Raw genomic sequence first — 17,424 nt, forward strand, 5'->3', positions numbered from 1 at the left:
CCATGGAGGTGTTTTTCTTCTTGAGACCACATTTCTGCTTGCTGCAATCAAGAGTCTCTTTTTGGTACCTGGTGTAGGAACTTTCAGATGTACCTCTGTCCTTCCACCCCAATGCTTGCGTCAGACTCAGAGTCTTCTGAAAGCTAAGCTGAGATGTAGAAAGACCCAATGTGAAGATTTGCTTTAGCCAGCATTTGATCCCGGTCCCATAGTCCAGATGCTATGAAAGTCCTAGTTAGGGTCCATGCTGGCTATCAGTGAGTGAGAACTTTGAGAACCTTCTCTAGTCTAGACCATACTTGATTTTTTTCTGAGTTTCATGGCTATTCTTCTCTTCTAGCTCCCACGTGTGGCCCATGTGAAGTGGCTCGCCTCAAGCAGAGCACAAACCTGTGCTGCCCAGAGTATGAGTGTGGTATGTGTCTACTCAGCAAATTCCTCCAGGGTCCAGAGCCCAGGCTAGCCCGTGTGGGTCAGACGGTCATAGAGCCCAGGTCAGCCCCACGTGGGTCAAACTATCATAGAGCCCAGGCTAGCCCCACGTGGGTCAGACCACAGGTACTCTAGAACACTCCCTAGTCACAGGGTGTGCAAAAGAAGGCAGGAAAGGGCTCCCTGGACTAAAAGAAAAACATTCCAAAACAAAAACCAAAACAAAAGCAACAACAACAACAACAACAACGAACCTAGCTTCTAACAAAGTAGCTTTAAATGTGAGGTGTAAGAGCAATGGTAGCTTGGTGAGGGGATTGGTGGAGCTGCAGAGATTTGCTGAAGAAAATTTCATGCTACCAGAAGATGTTTCCTGTAAGAGTTTGAGGATACTTGCCATGGGGAAAGCAACATTCAGGCCTTCAGCAAGCTGCTGTATGTGGAACGGTGTGTGTGTGTGTGTGTGTGTGTGTGTGTGTGTGTGTGTGTGTGGTGTGACAGCATGACTCAGAGAGTTCAGAGAAGGTGGAGTTGCTTCATGACAGGGAGCTAATGACATTCTCATCCTGTCCACCAAGCGTGTTTATTAATTTATTCTCCAAAGGCAGATCTTCCAGGGAGAGTGGGGAGACCATGGGAGAGGCCAAGGAACTAGAAAGGAAGCCAGGGTTCTAGGAAGTTGATTTATGCTGATGCAATTTATCAGATATCAACACAACCCATATGGGGGGTTCAGTCTGGTTTGAGAACAGATTTGTCAAGCAGGTCTCTGAATATTGGCAGTAGAGAAAACTGGGGCAGGGGGTTGGTCATTTAGGTCCAGTCTTCCAGCTTATAGACAAATTTAAATTTCTGTAATATGCCAGGGACTGCATTTTCATAAGTTCATGAGATCCTTGAGCTAGCCTGGTAAGTAACTTGGGGTAACCTGGTGCATTTCCACTGTACGGAAGGGGAAGCTGAGGTCTAGAAGGTTCAGACTTAGCCGAAAGCTACAAGTCTTTGTAAATGACAACATACTTAGGAGCATAGTCAGTGTGAAGGTAACTTGACATCTGTCATCCATGATCTGTCTGTCTGTCTATCTATCTATCTATCTATCTATCTATCTATCTATCTATCTATCTATCTATCTACCTATCTTCCTCCTGTGTATCTAAGTATCTACTCCCCTAGCCACCAATCATCTGTCTTCCATGCACCTACCTCCTATCCACTTCCTTCCTTCCTTCCTCCCTCCCTCCCTCCCTCCCTCCCTCCCTCCCTCCCTCCCTTCCTTCCTTCCTTCCATTCCTACCCATTTATCTGTCCATTAGACAGATGGACACCATCCATCTAATGTGTCACCCCTCTCTCATGTCTAATCTCCATCCACTTGTATTGGCTGTCACTATCCCCCTAAAATTGTAAAATTCCACAGGAGAGAGCATGAGGCTCTCACTGACAAGCAACACGAGAGTAACCTCACCTACATGCACCTCTTTTTCTTGACCCCCAGTGTGTGACCTGTTCAACTGCAACTTGCCTCCAGTGCCTCCGTGTGAAGGAGGGCTCCAGCCAACCCTGACCAACCCTGGAGAATGCAGACCCACCTTTACCTGTGGTAAGGCCACTGTGGGAGAGAGCTGTGGGTGGGGTCACTCTCTCCTGGTTTTGGCAAGTCCTCTTCTGTTTAGGGGGATCAGGACAGTTTCATTTCTCTCCTCAGCTACCTGAACCTAGGTTCAGGGTACATTTGGAAAGAAGGCTTAAGGTCATACCTACTTGAGTCCTCTGACTGCCCTGGCTATATCTGCTGCAGGTCTACTAGTGTGGACACAGCTGCAGCCATGCCATTTTGGGGGTACATTAAGACACAGATAAGGGTGATGAAGAGGTAGCTCCTCTTCTAGAAGACTGAAGTTCAACTCCCAGCATCCACACGGTGTCTCACAACTGTCTGCAATTCCTGTTCCAGGGGACCTAACATCCTCTCCTGGCCTCTGTAGACACCAGACATCCATGTGTTGCACAGATATCCATGCAGACAAAATATCTATAATAATAACGAGCAAACAGACAAACACAAAGCAGCTGTCGGGGCTCAGGCAGTTAGACTTCAAACTCTCTAGTTATTTGTTCCCCTCGTCCCCTCTGCCACCGAGGGGAAGACATGGTACCTTGCTTGTCTTCATCACTGAACCTTATTTTCAAACATAGGTGTTTGGTGTTTTCCACTGTAGGTTTATGTATTTAACCATAAAATATATTTTTAGCAAGGAGGTGGGCTAAAATTAGGCGCAGCAAGACATGGGATTCTGTATTTAGTTACCAAGAGTCCATTTCAAGGCCAGGGGTCTTCTTGGATGCCTACTTTGGTAACCGCACTTGAGTTCCTTGATGCAGTTGGGGGAGGAGGAGGCACATCATAAGGCAGTTGGAATCAGGTGCAGGATGCAGGAGTGGACTTTAGCATTTCTACAACAGCACTGTGGTCGGGACAGCGTTGCGGATAGCCTTTCATTTTTACATCGTTAGAGATGGTAAGATTGAGGGGCGTTGTTTGCGGCACTTTGGGTGGGGATAGGATTGTGTAACCTGCTAAACCAGTCATGGCATATCTAGGTCCCTCTGGGATGTAGAGATTCTGTGTCTGGCATTGCTCAGAGTCAGTAGCTGGGAGGATCCTGCCTTGTCTATGTGTTCCTGGAGATGCTAGTACAGGGGTTGAACGGCCTCCCCTTCTCTATAAGAATTTCTAACCTTGCTTTTCTCTTTGTTGATGTTGCCTTTGGAAGAATGACTGTTTTTTGTTTGTTTGTTTGTTTGTTTTTTTGGTATTCTAAATGCTCTATAGCTGCTGAGCCGGCTGCATGTGCGCATGTGCATGCCTGACTTATTATTAGAGGTCTAAGGATTCTGTCACAGGCATACACTTAGAAGCACAAGTGGAGGACAGTCCTTAGTGTGGCAGGATTGAGGGTATCACCTGTGTCCTCCCCAGCCTGCAGGAAAGAAGAGTGCAAAAGAGTGTCCCCACCCTCCTGCCCCCCTCACCGGACACCCACTCTCCGGAAGACCCAGTGCTGTGATGAATACGAGTGTGCTTGCAGCTGTGTCAACTCCACGCTGAGCTGCCCACTTGGCTACCTGGCCTCAGCCACTACCAATGACTGTGGCTGCACCACGACCACCTGTCTCCCTGACAAGGTAGGCACTGCCCAACTCTGGATGTGATGATGGCTCATTCATTACTCCTCACAGAGGATATGAACGTTCAGCCCACCTCCCCCAACCAAGGGTGAGGGGGATAGGTAGGTGGGCAGTCAATATTCTGTCTCACCCACACGGAAGTTTCATGAACTCAGGAGTTATTGACAGTGACTCTACTGCGTATTAACAATGGCTAGGTGCTCAGGTTACAGTCAGTGTATGGCTTTAACAAGGTTAGCCAAAGAGACACTGTGATTGCAAGGATTATTTAGAGAGTGTTTAATAGTTTAACCATTTGTTCATTGCTGTCCGTTCATCCATGAATCCAACCATGCATCTGTGAATCTATGCATCCATCCACCGGCTTACCCACCCACCCACCCACCCACCCACCCACCCAAACTACTACTATGTTTTAACAGACTAGTATTATGTTAGGCGCACTGCATGTATGTAGAACACAGTCCTCACTTCTGATCTTGTTAGCATGTATTGCATTAGTCTATAAATCCAAACAGTAAGATACAAACAGCAGTCTAAAGAGGAGAGACCCACCATGATTGACTTGGAGTGTGTTGGGGATATGGCTGCTCCTCCTAAGCATCTTCCATGCCATGGGTGTCACTGACCACTTGAGTAAACAGCCCCAATGAGCTTATCCTCAGAAGCCTTGTTGTCACCAGGTTTGTGTCCACCGAGGCACCGTCTACCCTGTGGGCCAGTTCTGGGAGGAGGGCTGTGACACGTGCACCTGTACGGACATGGAGGATACTGTCGTGGGCCTGCGTGTGGTCCAGTGCTCTCAAAGGCCCTGTGAAGACAGCTGTCAGCCAGTAAGTGAGGCACAAGGGTTGGGTGCTGCATAGAGCCATTGGGTAGGGAAGAGAGGGAGGAGTGTTGGGGTGGGGGAGGGAGGGGGTGAGGGAGGGAGGGAGGAAGGGAGGAAGAGCATTTAACTATCTACATACTTATCTATATTGAAAGGGAGGGGGCAAAAGGTGAGAGGAAAAGGGAAAACAGAGAGCTGGAGGGAGAGAGAGAGAGAGAGAGAGAGAGAGAGAGAGAGCACGAATATGAGAGCAAATAAGAATATAGCATAGAAAACACAAGAAAATCAAGAAGAGGGAAGACCAATGGGTGGATACTTCATTCCTCCTTAGAATAGGGAACAAAATACCCATGGAAGGAGTTACAGAGACAAAGTTTGGAGCTAAGATGAAAGGATGGACTATCCAGAGACTACCCCACATGGGGATCCATCCCATAATCAGCCACCAAACCCAGACACTATTGCATATGCCAGAAAGAGTTTGCTGAAGGGACCGTGTTATAGCTGTCTTGTATGAGGCTATGCCAGTGCCTGGCAAATACAGAAGTGGATGTTCACAGTCATCTATAAGATCGAACACAGGGCCCCCCAATAGAGAAGCTAGAGAAAACACCCAAGGAGCTGAAGGGGTCTGCAACCCTATAGGTAGAACAACAATATGAACTAACCAGTACCCCCAGAGCTCATATCTCTAGCTGCATTTGTAGCAGAAGATGGCATAGTCGGCCATCACAGGGAAGAGGGGTTCCTTTGTATTGCAAACTTTATATGCCCCAGTACAGGGGAATGCCAGGGCCAAGAAGTGGGAGGGGGTGGGTAGGGGAGCAGGGCAGAGGGAGGGTATAGGGAACTTTCGGAATAGCATTTGAAATGTATATAAAGAAAGTATCTAATAATAACTAAATAAATATAAAAAAAAGAAAATATTTCTGAAAAAATCAAGATGTATGTAGAAAATTTTCTGATAAAATTGAAGATTTACATGGAAAATATATCTGATAAGATTAAAGACATATCTAGAAAAAATTCCAAAAAAAATATAGCATAGGCCTTTCAAGGGATTTCTTCTAACTAGGCTGTGTTTCCTGAAGTTTTCATGCCTTCTAATATCCAGCTAAGCAAAAAACCCCATGGTTTAATCTGTTGAGAGAGTTGGAGCCCTCATGACCCAATTACCTCCCTAAGACCCCACTTTCAAACACTGGTGCATGAGGACCAAGTCTTCAACACATGGATGTTCAGATATAGAGCACAGCAGGTTGGGTAAAAGGGAAGAAGTGAGAGAAAAAGGTTGCCCCCCCCCCTTCTGTGGTCTATCCTTGGCTAATGGGTATGGCTGTTGTATGGCTTTAAGTCCATGCTGGTTTAAGCAGAGACACAGGAAGGCATCGTCTCTATTTCTGTTCTCTCTTCCTCCCTTGGACACCGCTGCAGCCAGTCCTGAATCTGACACACACACTGAATCTTCTGTGATTGTTCCTGTTGCAATGCATGACAGTGCTTCCATACAGACTGACAATTTTCAGTCCATGTTTACAATTTTAGGTCTAGAAAACGTGACCTGTGCTCCCCAGATTGAATGTGTGCTGGCCTTCCCCTAAGCCACCCTGCTCTAGCTGAGGACTGCTCAGACTCTAGAAGAAGGGAGAGCATCTATCTTTAGGGATAAATGTGGGTCAAATAAGGCTCACAGGCTTGAGCCTGTGTCATCCCTACATTTAAATGGGCCTATGGTCACGTTAAAGCAGAACTGCGCAGTATACAAGTGTGGGCACCCGCAGTTGCTGCTCTCAGCATCCACAGGAGGGAAGGCCACACTCTTGAAGCTGTCTGGGCTGTGTGGATGATGGCAGAAGTGTGGGCTTTGGGAGACCCACTCTGCTTCCCTGCTGTCCTACCTACAGTGGGACGCGTGGAGATCCTGATGTCTTTGGAGAGGATGCTGTGGAAGCCACAAAGGCCTTTTTGGTAATACTCAGCTTTAAAGTCCTTTGGTCTCCACTTCATTCTACTGACCATTGGCAGAAATAGCAGTAACTTGCTATCAAGTAATTAGAGTGATGTTGGAGTTCATTTTTAATTTTTGCTAATTCTTTAAGGATTTCATAGTGTATCCCTCCTCCTCCTCCTGCCCCCCTCCTCCTCTTCCTCCTCCTGCCCCCCTCCTCCTCTTCCTCCTCCTGCCCCCCTCCTTCTTTTTCTTTTTCTCCTCCTTTTCCTTTTCCCATTGAGTTTGTGTCATTCAATTACTGTCTTGGGAGTGGGGTCAACCTACCAGGGGTGACATATTATTAGAGAAAATGGACTCTATTCTCTCAACAGCTACCAAATACCACTAGTCCAGCTACTGGTGGGATTTTGTGTCCACCATGCCACTCTATGAAGGGATTTTGTCTGTCAAGAGCTTGAGCAGGATTTGTGCATGCTGTCAGAATTGCTATAAGTTCATATGTGCAACTTTCCTGTTGTGTCTGAAAAAAAAAAAAACCAACAGTTTCCTGAATGTTATCAACTGCCTCTGGCTCTTACAGTGTTTCTGCCTATTCTTCCATGAAGACCTCTGAGCCTCAGAGAGGAGAAGCACTCAATGAAGGGGTCCTTGAGGGTGGGGGGCTTCCATAGTCTTTTATTTTCTGCACTTTGAACAGTTAGGGTTCTTTCTTATATTTTGTTTCAGTGGGGAATTTTGACTGCAAAGGATAGAATGCATTTCCGGCATCTATAACAAAATAATCTGTGGGAAAGATATAGAGGCACCTTCTAGAAATTAAGGGTGTGGTGGATAGGAAGGCAGCATGGTTGTGTGATATTCCTTTTTTTCTTGTCACATCTGTGGCAGTGCATCATGGCCAGGATCCATTTTGAGAAGTGTGCTATTGAGTGACTTCATAGTTGTGAGAACATGACAGGTTGCATTTATACAAACTTAGATGGTGTATATGTTAGTCATTCTACAGGTCTCCTGATGTACCCTAAAGCCATATTAATCACCAGATGCATGAGATTATTTCCTGCGGGATATGATGATTTATTTTCTATCTTCCAAAACTTTTTTATTTTTATTTTTACAAGTAGTAGGATTACATTCTAAAGTAATGGTGAGTGTATTGTGTGTACACAGAATACTAGTATAGACATTTATCATGTTCTACATGTGATAGTAGTTGTGTATACTACTCTTTTACGTCTGTGTATTAGGTCTGTTTACAGCAGCAATGACAAGAGTGAGGATAATGTACTATGCTATTATCTTAGGATGCTAGTGGACAGGATTTTTTTTTTTATAGCTCCATTATAATCCACTTGTTTTCTGAGACATGTTTCACTATGTTGCCCAAGCTGGCCTCTAACTTGTGATCCTTCTGTCTCAGCCTCATGAGTCCTGGGATTACAGGCAGGTAGCACTGTGCCTGTTTCCATCATAATTTTATGCAGCCACTGTCATACATGTGGCCCATTGTCAATAAGGTACAGGATAATGTTTTAGTCACTCATGATACTTATCAGGAGGAAGAAGAATGACAGATCTTCTTTGTACGTGTCACTGGGAAACAAAGGGCCAACATAGGAAGCAGAGTTGCCCATAGCTCTCCAACTCACTGAAACCAGCAAAGGCTTATGTGTGCTGACTTAGAGCCCAGGGCCCATTCTAGGCCAGTGTAACTGAAACCTCAGATTTTATGGTTTGAATATGAATTGTCCTCATAGACTTCTGTGTTGAATGTTTGGTTCTCAGGTAGTAAAGCTGTTTGTGTGGTGGTAGAAATTTTAGAAAGTAGGGCCTGCCTGGAAGAATTGGGGATGTGTCTTTGAGGCTACCCCTATGCTTCCTGTTCTGCCAGGGGTAACTTTGATCACAACTACACAGAAGTAACTTATATCCCCACAGCACACAGGCTTGTGTAGTTCTGGGAAGAAGGACAAGGTCTTCAGCATATGACCCTCAGATAGCTAGCTTCAGCAGGGGCCAAGGGTCCTGGATCCCATGTCTTCCCTCTGCATGCCAGCAATGGTAATCATGGTTCTAGGATTGTCCTGCTAAGGACATTAGGCATTTTATTTTCAGTGGTGAATGTCTGCAGGTTGGGTGACTATTAGACTCACTTCTGTTAATTTGAAAGCTGGTGAAAACATGATGGAAAAGAGAGGGAGGTGAAGGGTCTGAGAAGCATGCCAGGATACATATAAACTAGAGAGTTTGGTGGAATAACTGAAAAGACAAGGGATGAGGGAAATGTTGGTTTTGTTTTGCTTTTTTGAGATTTTTGGCAGGGAGATTTCAGAAAGGGAAATTCTGTAGCATGGCTGGGCGTCTGGGCATGAGAAGCCAGTGGGTCTCTGGGATCAACATAGCTAAGAATCATGTGTAATATTCACAGTGTGAAGTGCATCAAAAGGATAAAGGAGCATATTCATCCCGATGACTCAGCACTTTTAGAGAGGCTTCTTGAGAGAGGTATACCAGATGTCTCAAGGCATTGGTTAATTCTCCTCAGGCGTCCCTGGGGTCTCTATTTCTTTCATGGCATCTGGAATGCCCTTGTTTGTAGTGGAAGGTGTGTACAGTGCATTATCCTAGTTTGTCAGCTCCTCCACAACACTGTGAACCTCATCTCTACACAATAAGTGACTTGAGTCTCTTTTGATAAAAGGCTAGGGACAGCTCACTGCGCACTGCCGTGACGTGGGTAGGGATGCCAATAAGTCCCACGGAGATGGTGTGAACTTGAGCTGAATCTCTGGGGTGGTTGCACTCCCCCAGGGAAGGCAGCGTTGGTGCCTCTTCAGGTTTGACACAGCTCCTGAGTGTGCCTGGGGAATCACACATGCTTGGCATCCATGCCATCTGGATCAGCCAGCTGTTCCTTCTCTCTTAAGGACATAGCCCCAGGGTAAAGCCTTGTCCTGGGTTCTTTCTCCTTAGCTCCAGACTCAGCCACACTGTCAATGTCATTCTTTCTACAATATTCAGAGGAGGGTTTTTAATCTTGAGTTTTTTCAAAAAATAGTTTTATTTTTATTTTATGTGTGTGATCCATGTGTGTGCACCACATGCATTCCTTGTGGCCCCGAAGGCCAGAAGAGGGCATTGGGTGCCTTGTAACTGAAGGTACATATGGATTTGAGCTACCATGTGGGTGCAGAGAATCAAATGTGGGTCCTCTTAACCACTGAGCCGTCCCTCCAGCCTCTTAATCTAAGTCCTTAATACTTTGGCCATACTAGGGATCTTGTAGATACAAGATGGACTGACAAACTCCCAGGATGCTGGCCTCCTCTGATTGGTTCTCTAGGGAAGGTCAGTCTCTGTCATTTGATCACCTCAATTTTCTTTTTCTTTTTTTTTTTTTGTAATAGATACTATACTATTTAAACTACTAGGTAAATGGCAAGGATTCTTACCTCTGCAAATTAGTGTGTTAGCTTTCCATTGCTACGACAAAGTACTTAAGAACACTGACCTAGAGTAAAGGGTAATTTTGGCCCGTGGTTTCAGTCTGTGGCTATTCATCTCCTGACTTTCCAAGCCATAGTGGGGCAGAATATCACAGTGGGGAGTGTATGGCGGAGCAAAGATGCTCATCTTATGGTGGCCAGGAGAGGGGAGGGATGGAGGGAGGGTGCAGAGGCAGGCTGGGGTCCAAAATTCTCCTTCCAGCTCACAGCCTCAATGATCCAATTTGCTTCCATTAGGTTCTACTTTCAAAATTTTCTACCAGCACACAGTAGTGCCACAGGCTTGGGAATAACATGGTAATTTGGGGACATTTAAGAGCTAAAGCATTAGACATGCTGGCCAGTGCTAGAATCAAGATACTCATTTGTGCAGGCCTTCACCTGCAAATCAACGACTAGATCCCAGGCACCCTGAGAGTTCCCTGCTGTCAACAAGCAGCCCTAGGTTTGGCCAGGGCAGAGGTCAGACTCACTAGGTGCTTCTAAATGAACGCTGGACTGTCTTTAATAGTCACCTGGATTAGATATCGGTCTCAACGTGGAATCTTCTGGGAGGGCGGATTGATTTCTTCAGCCTGTGAAGACCTAGCTTAGGACTCATGACTGGTGGACAGCAGAGATGAAAATATCCGGCCCAACTGTCTTGGTTATCCATCCCCTCCCCAGGGCTCGGGAAATGGGAAGCTCAGGTAAGAATGTCTGTTTCTTAGTTGCTGGTCTGGCCTACACTCTGCTTTTCTTTTTTTTTTTTTTCTTTGTTTTTGTTTTTCAGGGTTTTTCTTATGTTCTCCACGAAGGCGAGTGCTGTGGAAGGTGCCTGCCCTCTGCTTGCAAGGTGGTGGCTGGCTCACTGCGGGGCGATTCCCACTCTTCCTGGAAAAGTGTAGGTCTGGGTCACAGGGAGGAAGGAGAAGAGGGTTCTGCCCTCCAGCCGGGGAGTCCATTTTGCAGTTCAAACTATGAGTACTCCCCTGCCCTCATTGTCTGCTTTCTCTACAGGGAGTGTAAACAGCTGTTGGTTTGAGTCCCCGCTGTGGGATTCCTACACCCCTTAGGAACTAGTTAAGACTGTCTCAGACTTCCCATTTTGTGGATTTGAGGAGAAGCCTAGTGGCTTCCCTGAGAGATCTGTAGACTCCCAGGGACTTAAGGCCTCTTGTTCATGGTGACTCTGAAGTCATGCAGTCCCTCAGTGGTTGCTTAAGGGGTATGGTCTCATCATCCTGTATGATAGTCCATATCCTGTACGGTGGTCCATCAGGCTACATGGGGCTATAAGCACTGCTCTATACTATACTGGCCCAGGCCTTGAACTTTTGAATTCACTTCAGTAGAAACTTTCCCGATGGTGTGAGAGAAGAGGAGAAACTTACGCTTCAAGGAACCAAACAGTCAATTCATAAAGTTCCTCAGCTGGTTTCGCAGGTCTAGATTTAGCGTTTTGTTAGGTCGTGGGCCCCTCTCTCTTGTTCGGTCGTTCCTGTCTCCTCTGGCCTGCAGAATTCCTTCCAAGAACTCAGAGCAGCAGCTTGGTCAGCTGTGATCCCCAGGTGGTCACTTCTGATGGTATAGCGAGCCATTGCCCTTAAGTTATTATTTTTATTGTTATCCTTTGACAGTTCTGTACATTTATAGAATGAATTTTAGTCAGTGTCATGTCTTGTTCTCATCTCTCCTCTCCCCTCACCCACCAGAGCCCTTCTTAATATGCCTCCCTCCTATTTTCATGCCTCTCTCTCTCTCTCTCTCTCTCTCTCTCTCTCTCTCTCTCTCTCTCTCTGTGTGTTTGGTTTACTGAAGTCAATTCGAGTTTCTGTCCTTGGTACAGATGGGATGCTATTTTTTAGAATACCAGCTGCCAGCCTATCAGTAGCTACAGCCTTGGAGGGAAGGCCATCCTTCCCCCTACAGTTGTTAATTGCCCACGGCCCTTCAGGGTGTGTAGAGCTGCACGGGCTTTCTTCTGTGACACTATTTCTGGAGAGACAGGAGCCATCATCTATTAACTCAAGAATGGAAACCAAGATAGACCAAAGTATGGACACTAAATTTTACCTTGGTGAACCAATGAGCTTTATTGGAATTACAGGAATGTAGCGAGGGGTTACTTACAGAAGCAGAAACCTTTCAAAGGCAGCTGCATCAGCAAAGCTCACCCCAGCATCAGTGACAGCTCACAAAAGCTGGAAACCTGGAGCTCACCGCACAGCCTACAGGCAACTCAGTGGGCTGGAGAGTGTCTCGTCTAAGATGTTCAGTTGGTCTGAGACTTTTCCATGCAGCTTGGTTGGTCTCTGCCTCTTAAAGGCAACTCAGCTCTTGTTAGCTTCTTTTAGGCAGCTCAGATTGTCTGAGGGTATCTCTGAGTAGTCATTACTGCTTATGCAACTTTGGAGAGGGAGAGACCTAGCGGTTCTGGTCAGTTTCAGAAACTTCCTGAAGACTTCTGAGTTGCTTACTGAGTTTAAGGAGCTTCCCTGCTGGATGATATGTTTTGCCTCCTCTTACAACATCCTGTTTCTTAAAGACCCCCTCTCAGATGAAAGCTTTATCTGGGAGGAAATTGCTATACAAGTCATGCCTCTCTTGCCTCCCCCCCCTGCAGTCCATGGTGAGGGTTTGAGGGGCCCAATCCTGTGCTGGTATTGTGCAGATGGCCTCAGCTGCGAGTTCATGAGTACAACAGCAGCATGTTGTGTTCAAAAGGTCCCCCTCCCCCTCCCCACTCCCAGTCCTCTGGATGTCACATTCTTTCTGACACTCTTCTGTGATGATCCCTGAGCAGTGGAGGGGCACTTTAACTGTCTCATTTAGGGCTGAGCACTCTGCCGTCATTACTTTTGGCACTTTGGTCAGTTATGAGCATCTGCATTAATCTTCCATCTGCTTGAACAAGAAGCTTCTAGAGGAAAGCTGGACACAGCACAAATACAAGTGGCAAACAAGAGCTGTCTCCCCTCTTTTCTGGAGATGTTAATTTTACCATGTATTCCAGGCTGTCTTCAAACTCATTATCCTGCCTCAGCCTCCTGAGTGTTGGGATTACATGTGTGTACCACCATGCCATGTTCAAGTCATTTTACTAACCACAGAGGGTTGTCTCCTAGATAATCGTAGTTCTGATGTCAGAATAAGAACAATTCTTTTCCTCCAGTTAGAGAGGATGAGTTGATAGTGTAAATCCAGAGATTCTCAGAGGCAAGGTTAGAAGAATGCATGGTGCCTATGAGTCCTTCCCTCTGTATCCTTCTAGTAGGATGACTATACTCTGTCTTAGAGAAAGAAAGGAGAAGGTTGTGTCTTGTCCCTCTGGGGTCATCTCCTACCCAGGTCTTTCTCCTCCTCAGGGGTAATGGAATAGCTTAGTTTCCCCATCCAGATGTCCACCACCCCCTCATGACTCAGTTACCCGTGGATTTTCTGTCTGTGTGCCCCTCCCTCAATTGCTTTTAGCTTTTCTGAATCTCACTTATCCTTGACTGAGGCAGTTTTGTCACCCCCACCCTCCAGTCCCCAAGCACAGGCCCAGCTCAGAGCAGAGGCTGCTCCATTTTAGAGATCAAGTGCTGGTCCCTATGGTACTCAGTCCTCCTGCCCCTTCTTCATCTCCAGCATGGCTCACGCAGCCTAACCCACACAGTGCTTGCATGCTCTGGGGTTGTGTCAGCCGCTCTCTTTCAGCCTCGGTCTTGACCTGACCTATAAGACTTGGGTGTCTTCCTGGGGCTTTGCCACTGGGATCACATCAGGAACCATTTAGAGGTGGGAGGGGAAAGGTCACCTTAATGACTCCCATGGTCAAAACGTATCAAGTGGTATGCAGAGGCAAAGATAATGGCTTCAAGTGTCTGGCACATTCTGTATTATATCTGTATAAAGAATGGTGGGCAAGAGTTAGGAGAAGTGGGTCAGAGCTGAGGAGAGCAAAATGCAGCTGCTTAGGAATCTGGGTACTAACCAGCAAGGTAGCACTCATTGTAATAGGTTTTCCAGGCAGAACCTTCTGGTGGCTTTCCCTTTTCCCCTCTGTCTTTCCTTCCCTCCTTTCCTCCTTCTTTGTTTTCCTCCCTTCTTTATATCCCCCCTTCCTTCCTTTCCTTTTCTTCATTTTCTTTGACAGAATCTGTCAGTGCATCCTAGGTTGGTCTTGATCTCGTGATCCTTCTGCCTCAGCATCTGGAGAGCTAGGATTACAGATGTGCGTCTCCTGCGTATTTTTCTGAACCATGATTTCGTCTCTCAGTTGTCTCTGCCGTTAGAGAGCAAGACGCCAAAGCACCATGGGAACAACACCCAGTACTTTCAGGCTAGGCTAGTCATCTGCAGGCTCAGAAAGTTATGGAACAGTTTGCAGATAGCCCGGGGTTTGGGGACTGGGATTGCTAGCCCTATGTAAGCTTCCTGTTTCCCTGTACAAGGGAGAGCAGCAACAGGTTATAGGGGGAGTTTCCTCGCTGTCTGTTCTGTGCCAGCCCACACTGCTGTTGGAAATGTCCTTAATCTCTCGGTTCATCTCAGAGCCAATGCTAAGGATGGCAGGGAGCATGCCCCTTGACGTCCCCATGCTACTACTCCAGTTAACAGTAGTGGTGTAGGGGATACATGACTCTGGGCTAGGATCTGGTCAGGGTAACTTAGACCTAGACTTACTGCAATGATCCCCCCATTCCCTCTGGGGACATTACCCTGCCATTTCAATTATAGTTTGAATGAGAGCATACTTTCAGAGTCCAAGGCATTCCCCAAGAACGGCACACTGTCAAAAGCTGTTGGGCCCTGTCTTGCCTGGCACGTCTGAGGGCCTCTGTGCTCCGCAGGTTGGATCTCGGTGGGCTGTTCCTGAGAACCCCTGCCTCGTCAACGAGTGTGTCCGCGTGGAGGATGCAGTGTTTGTGCAGCAGAGGAACATCTCCTGCCCACAGCTGGCTGTCCCTACCTGTCCCACAGGCTTCCAACTGAACTGTGAGACCTCAGAGTGCTGTCCTAGCTGCCACTGTGGTGAGTTGGGCTGGCCAGGCCTGGCTGGGCCTGCGTTTGCCTTCAGGACTCTTTCCTCCCCAGACCCCTGACTTTTTTGCCTGTTTAGCAACTCAGAGAATGGGCACAATCAAAATCTGTTGCTAATGCAGTAGTGAGAACACAGACAGGAGGAGGCAATGGTAGCTTTCTGCAGGCCACTGTGTCTGGCTGAGCCCAGCGATGGCTTTTTAACTATTGCCTTGTATAATCCTCATGATACTGACTGAGTGAGTGGCGGTCTCTCCTTGGGCCAGCTTTCTCTGATGCCGGAGACAGTGTTTTCAGTAGGACAATATTGTGTCACCTAGGAAAGGCATTGCCATCCCAGAACCCTGCTGGCAGAGAGACAGACAAATAGCGATAATAAGTCATAAACTATTTTTTTTGCAAGCCCAAAGAATAAGTCACCCATTCACCCCTCAGCCAGGAACTCAGCTAACTAGTGCCTCAGAGGCTCGACTTCCATTGGGATGGGTAGTGAGGAGTTGGATAGTTTGGATATATTGGTTGAAAAGGGGAAGAGAGGCCACTGTGGCCCAAGCAGGAAGATGCAACACCCTGGGGTAAGATGTGGGGAGCTGTCAGGAGACAGGAGAGGGAGGCCAGGATGTGGTTAGGTATCAGGTTTGGGGAGGGTGTGTCTACACTCACATGTTGCTTTGTTCCCCCAGAGCCTGTGGAGGCCTGCCTGCTCAATGGCACCATCATTGGGGTAGGTTGGAGCTAAGTGGTGGGATGGGTTTGGGGATGCTGTGAGAAGAGTAGGCAGAGCAGTCTAAGGTAGAAAAGCAAGGAAGCTGGAGACCTTCTAACCACTCCCAGGGATCTCCAGTCTCCTATCCACACTGAGGCCACCTTTCTCGCTCTTCAGGGCATGGGCTCACTGCCCTTCACTCACCTCCTGGACCATACCCCAAGCATGTGAGCATGCCTTTTGTACATATAGAATCACGTCACGGTCACTGAACACATTTCCGTTGCACACCTCTCCCACTGTCTGGCTATCTCTTTTACAGTCTCCACATTTAAGGTAGGGGGCAGAGGGAATGGCCACCAGAAGCAGAGGGTACATCTCAGTGATGGCTGCCTGAGGGGAAGAGGCTGAAGGAGTCTCTGGCCTTTGGGAAGCCTGACTCTGGCTCTGTTTTCAGCCCGGGAAGAGTGTGATGGTTGACCTATGCACGACCTGCCGCTGCATCGTGCAGACAGACGCCATCTCCAGATTCAAGCTGGAGTGCAGGAAGACTACCTGTGAGGCCTGCCCCATGGTAAGAGGGTCTGAGGGACTGAGGCCTGGAGTCACTGTGGAAGTCAAGTAATAGGACCTCACTGGGTTCCTTAAATCTTGCCTTAGTTCTGATTATGGGAAATACCTGACAGGACACCTATGCAAATTGTATCCCTCAGAAATAACGGCAATTTAGTCTTAATACATTTTTAGCATTTTCTTCCTGTGTTCTAAAACTAAGCACAATGTTTTCAATTTTGATGCTATGCTCACAACTCTGTATCTTTAAAATCATATTTTAAGAAACATTACCACCGTACTCTGAAAACATTAAAAAAAATCAGTCACGAAATACTTGTGAGACCCTTTGCAATGTGCAAGACTCTACATGATCTTCATCTAAACGGATGCGGCCCAAGGCCTACAATCCACTTTTCATTGTTAGACATTTGAGTCATTTCAATAGCTCATCAGGAGCCTGGGGAGATTGCTCAGTGGGTAGAGCTCTTTTAGGGCAAACATGAGGACCTGAGTTTGAATCCCAGGAATTCACATAGAACTGCGTGCAGTAGAACATGTCTACAGTCTCATTGCTGCTCCTACAGAGAGATAGGAGGCAGGGGCAGGAAAGTTCCTGGCATGTAGTATGGTGGGCAATGAAGAGACCCTGTTTCTAAGATCATGGACAAGTAGCAGTTGTCCTTGGACTTTTTAAGTGGTCTGTGGAATGTGAATGCCTTGGACTCGCTGGGCGTAACCTGACCTCAAAGCATACCCTTACAGTGACATGCTTCCTTTTACAAGGCCACACCTACCCCAGTCAGGCCACACCTCTTAATATGGGCAAAAACTATATGGGCCAAACATTCAAACACACGGGTCCATGGGGGCTATACCTATTTGGGGTGTTAGGAGGGGAAGGTACCTGTTTCTTTCACACACTCCCATGTTAATACATATCCCTTCCTGTCTCCTGAAAAACACGGCTTCTCTATTCTCTACTCTCTTGCCCTTTCCTTTCTGTTCCTTTGGCCTTTATAGTCCTCTTTGCTTTTTCTATTCCTGGCTGTGCTCTGCCTCCCTGGTGCGTGAATGTCACCCATTGTCCTTTTAGCTGATCCCTGCCCCTTCCTCCCTACTTCTCCACTCACAGGATTTTCTTGCCTCTTGGGTAGAAGAAAACCTGTTCACTTTTCTGTCTCAGGACACGGTTTCCTATGCTCTCCTCAAACTCACTAAGAACGCCCGAACGCAAGCTCCCATGAAG

At 47.0% G+C, this 17,424-nt stretch overlaps 1 protein-coding gene across 2 annotated transcripts in view; it reads left to right on the forward strand.

The window, feature by feature from the left end:
* The window catches only part of Vwf (Von Willebrand factor), a 133,732-nt gene that overhangs the window by 110,216 nt on the left and 6,092 nt on the right, over positions 1-17,424 (forward strand). For both annotated transcript variants that reach the window (NM_011708.4, XM_006505918.4), the window contains 8 exons: positions 341-415; positions 1,931-2,035; positions 3,416-3,621; positions 4,308-4,457; positions 10,683-10,793; positions 14,728-14,908; positions 15,601-15,641; positions 16,081-16,197. In NM_011708.4, coding sequence (NP_035838.3) covers positions 341-415; positions 1,931-2,035; positions 3,416-3,621; positions 4,308-4,457; positions 10,683-10,793; positions 14,728-14,908; positions 15,601-15,641; positions 16,081-16,197 — 986 coding nt within the window. The remainder of the gene's footprint in view (positions 1-340; positions 416-1,930; positions 2,036-3,415; positions 3,622-4,307; positions 4,458-10,682; positions 10,794-14,727; positions 14,909-15,600; positions 15,642-16,080; positions 16,198-17,424) is intronic.

The sequence above is a fragment of the Mus musculus genome, chromosome 6, assembly GCF_000001635.26.
Source record: "Mus musculus strain C57BL/6J chromosome 6, GRCm38.p6 C57BL/6J".
In the NCBI taxonomy this organism is placed as follows: Eukaryota; Metazoa; Chordata; class Mammalia; order Rodentia; family Muridae; genus Mus; species Mus musculus.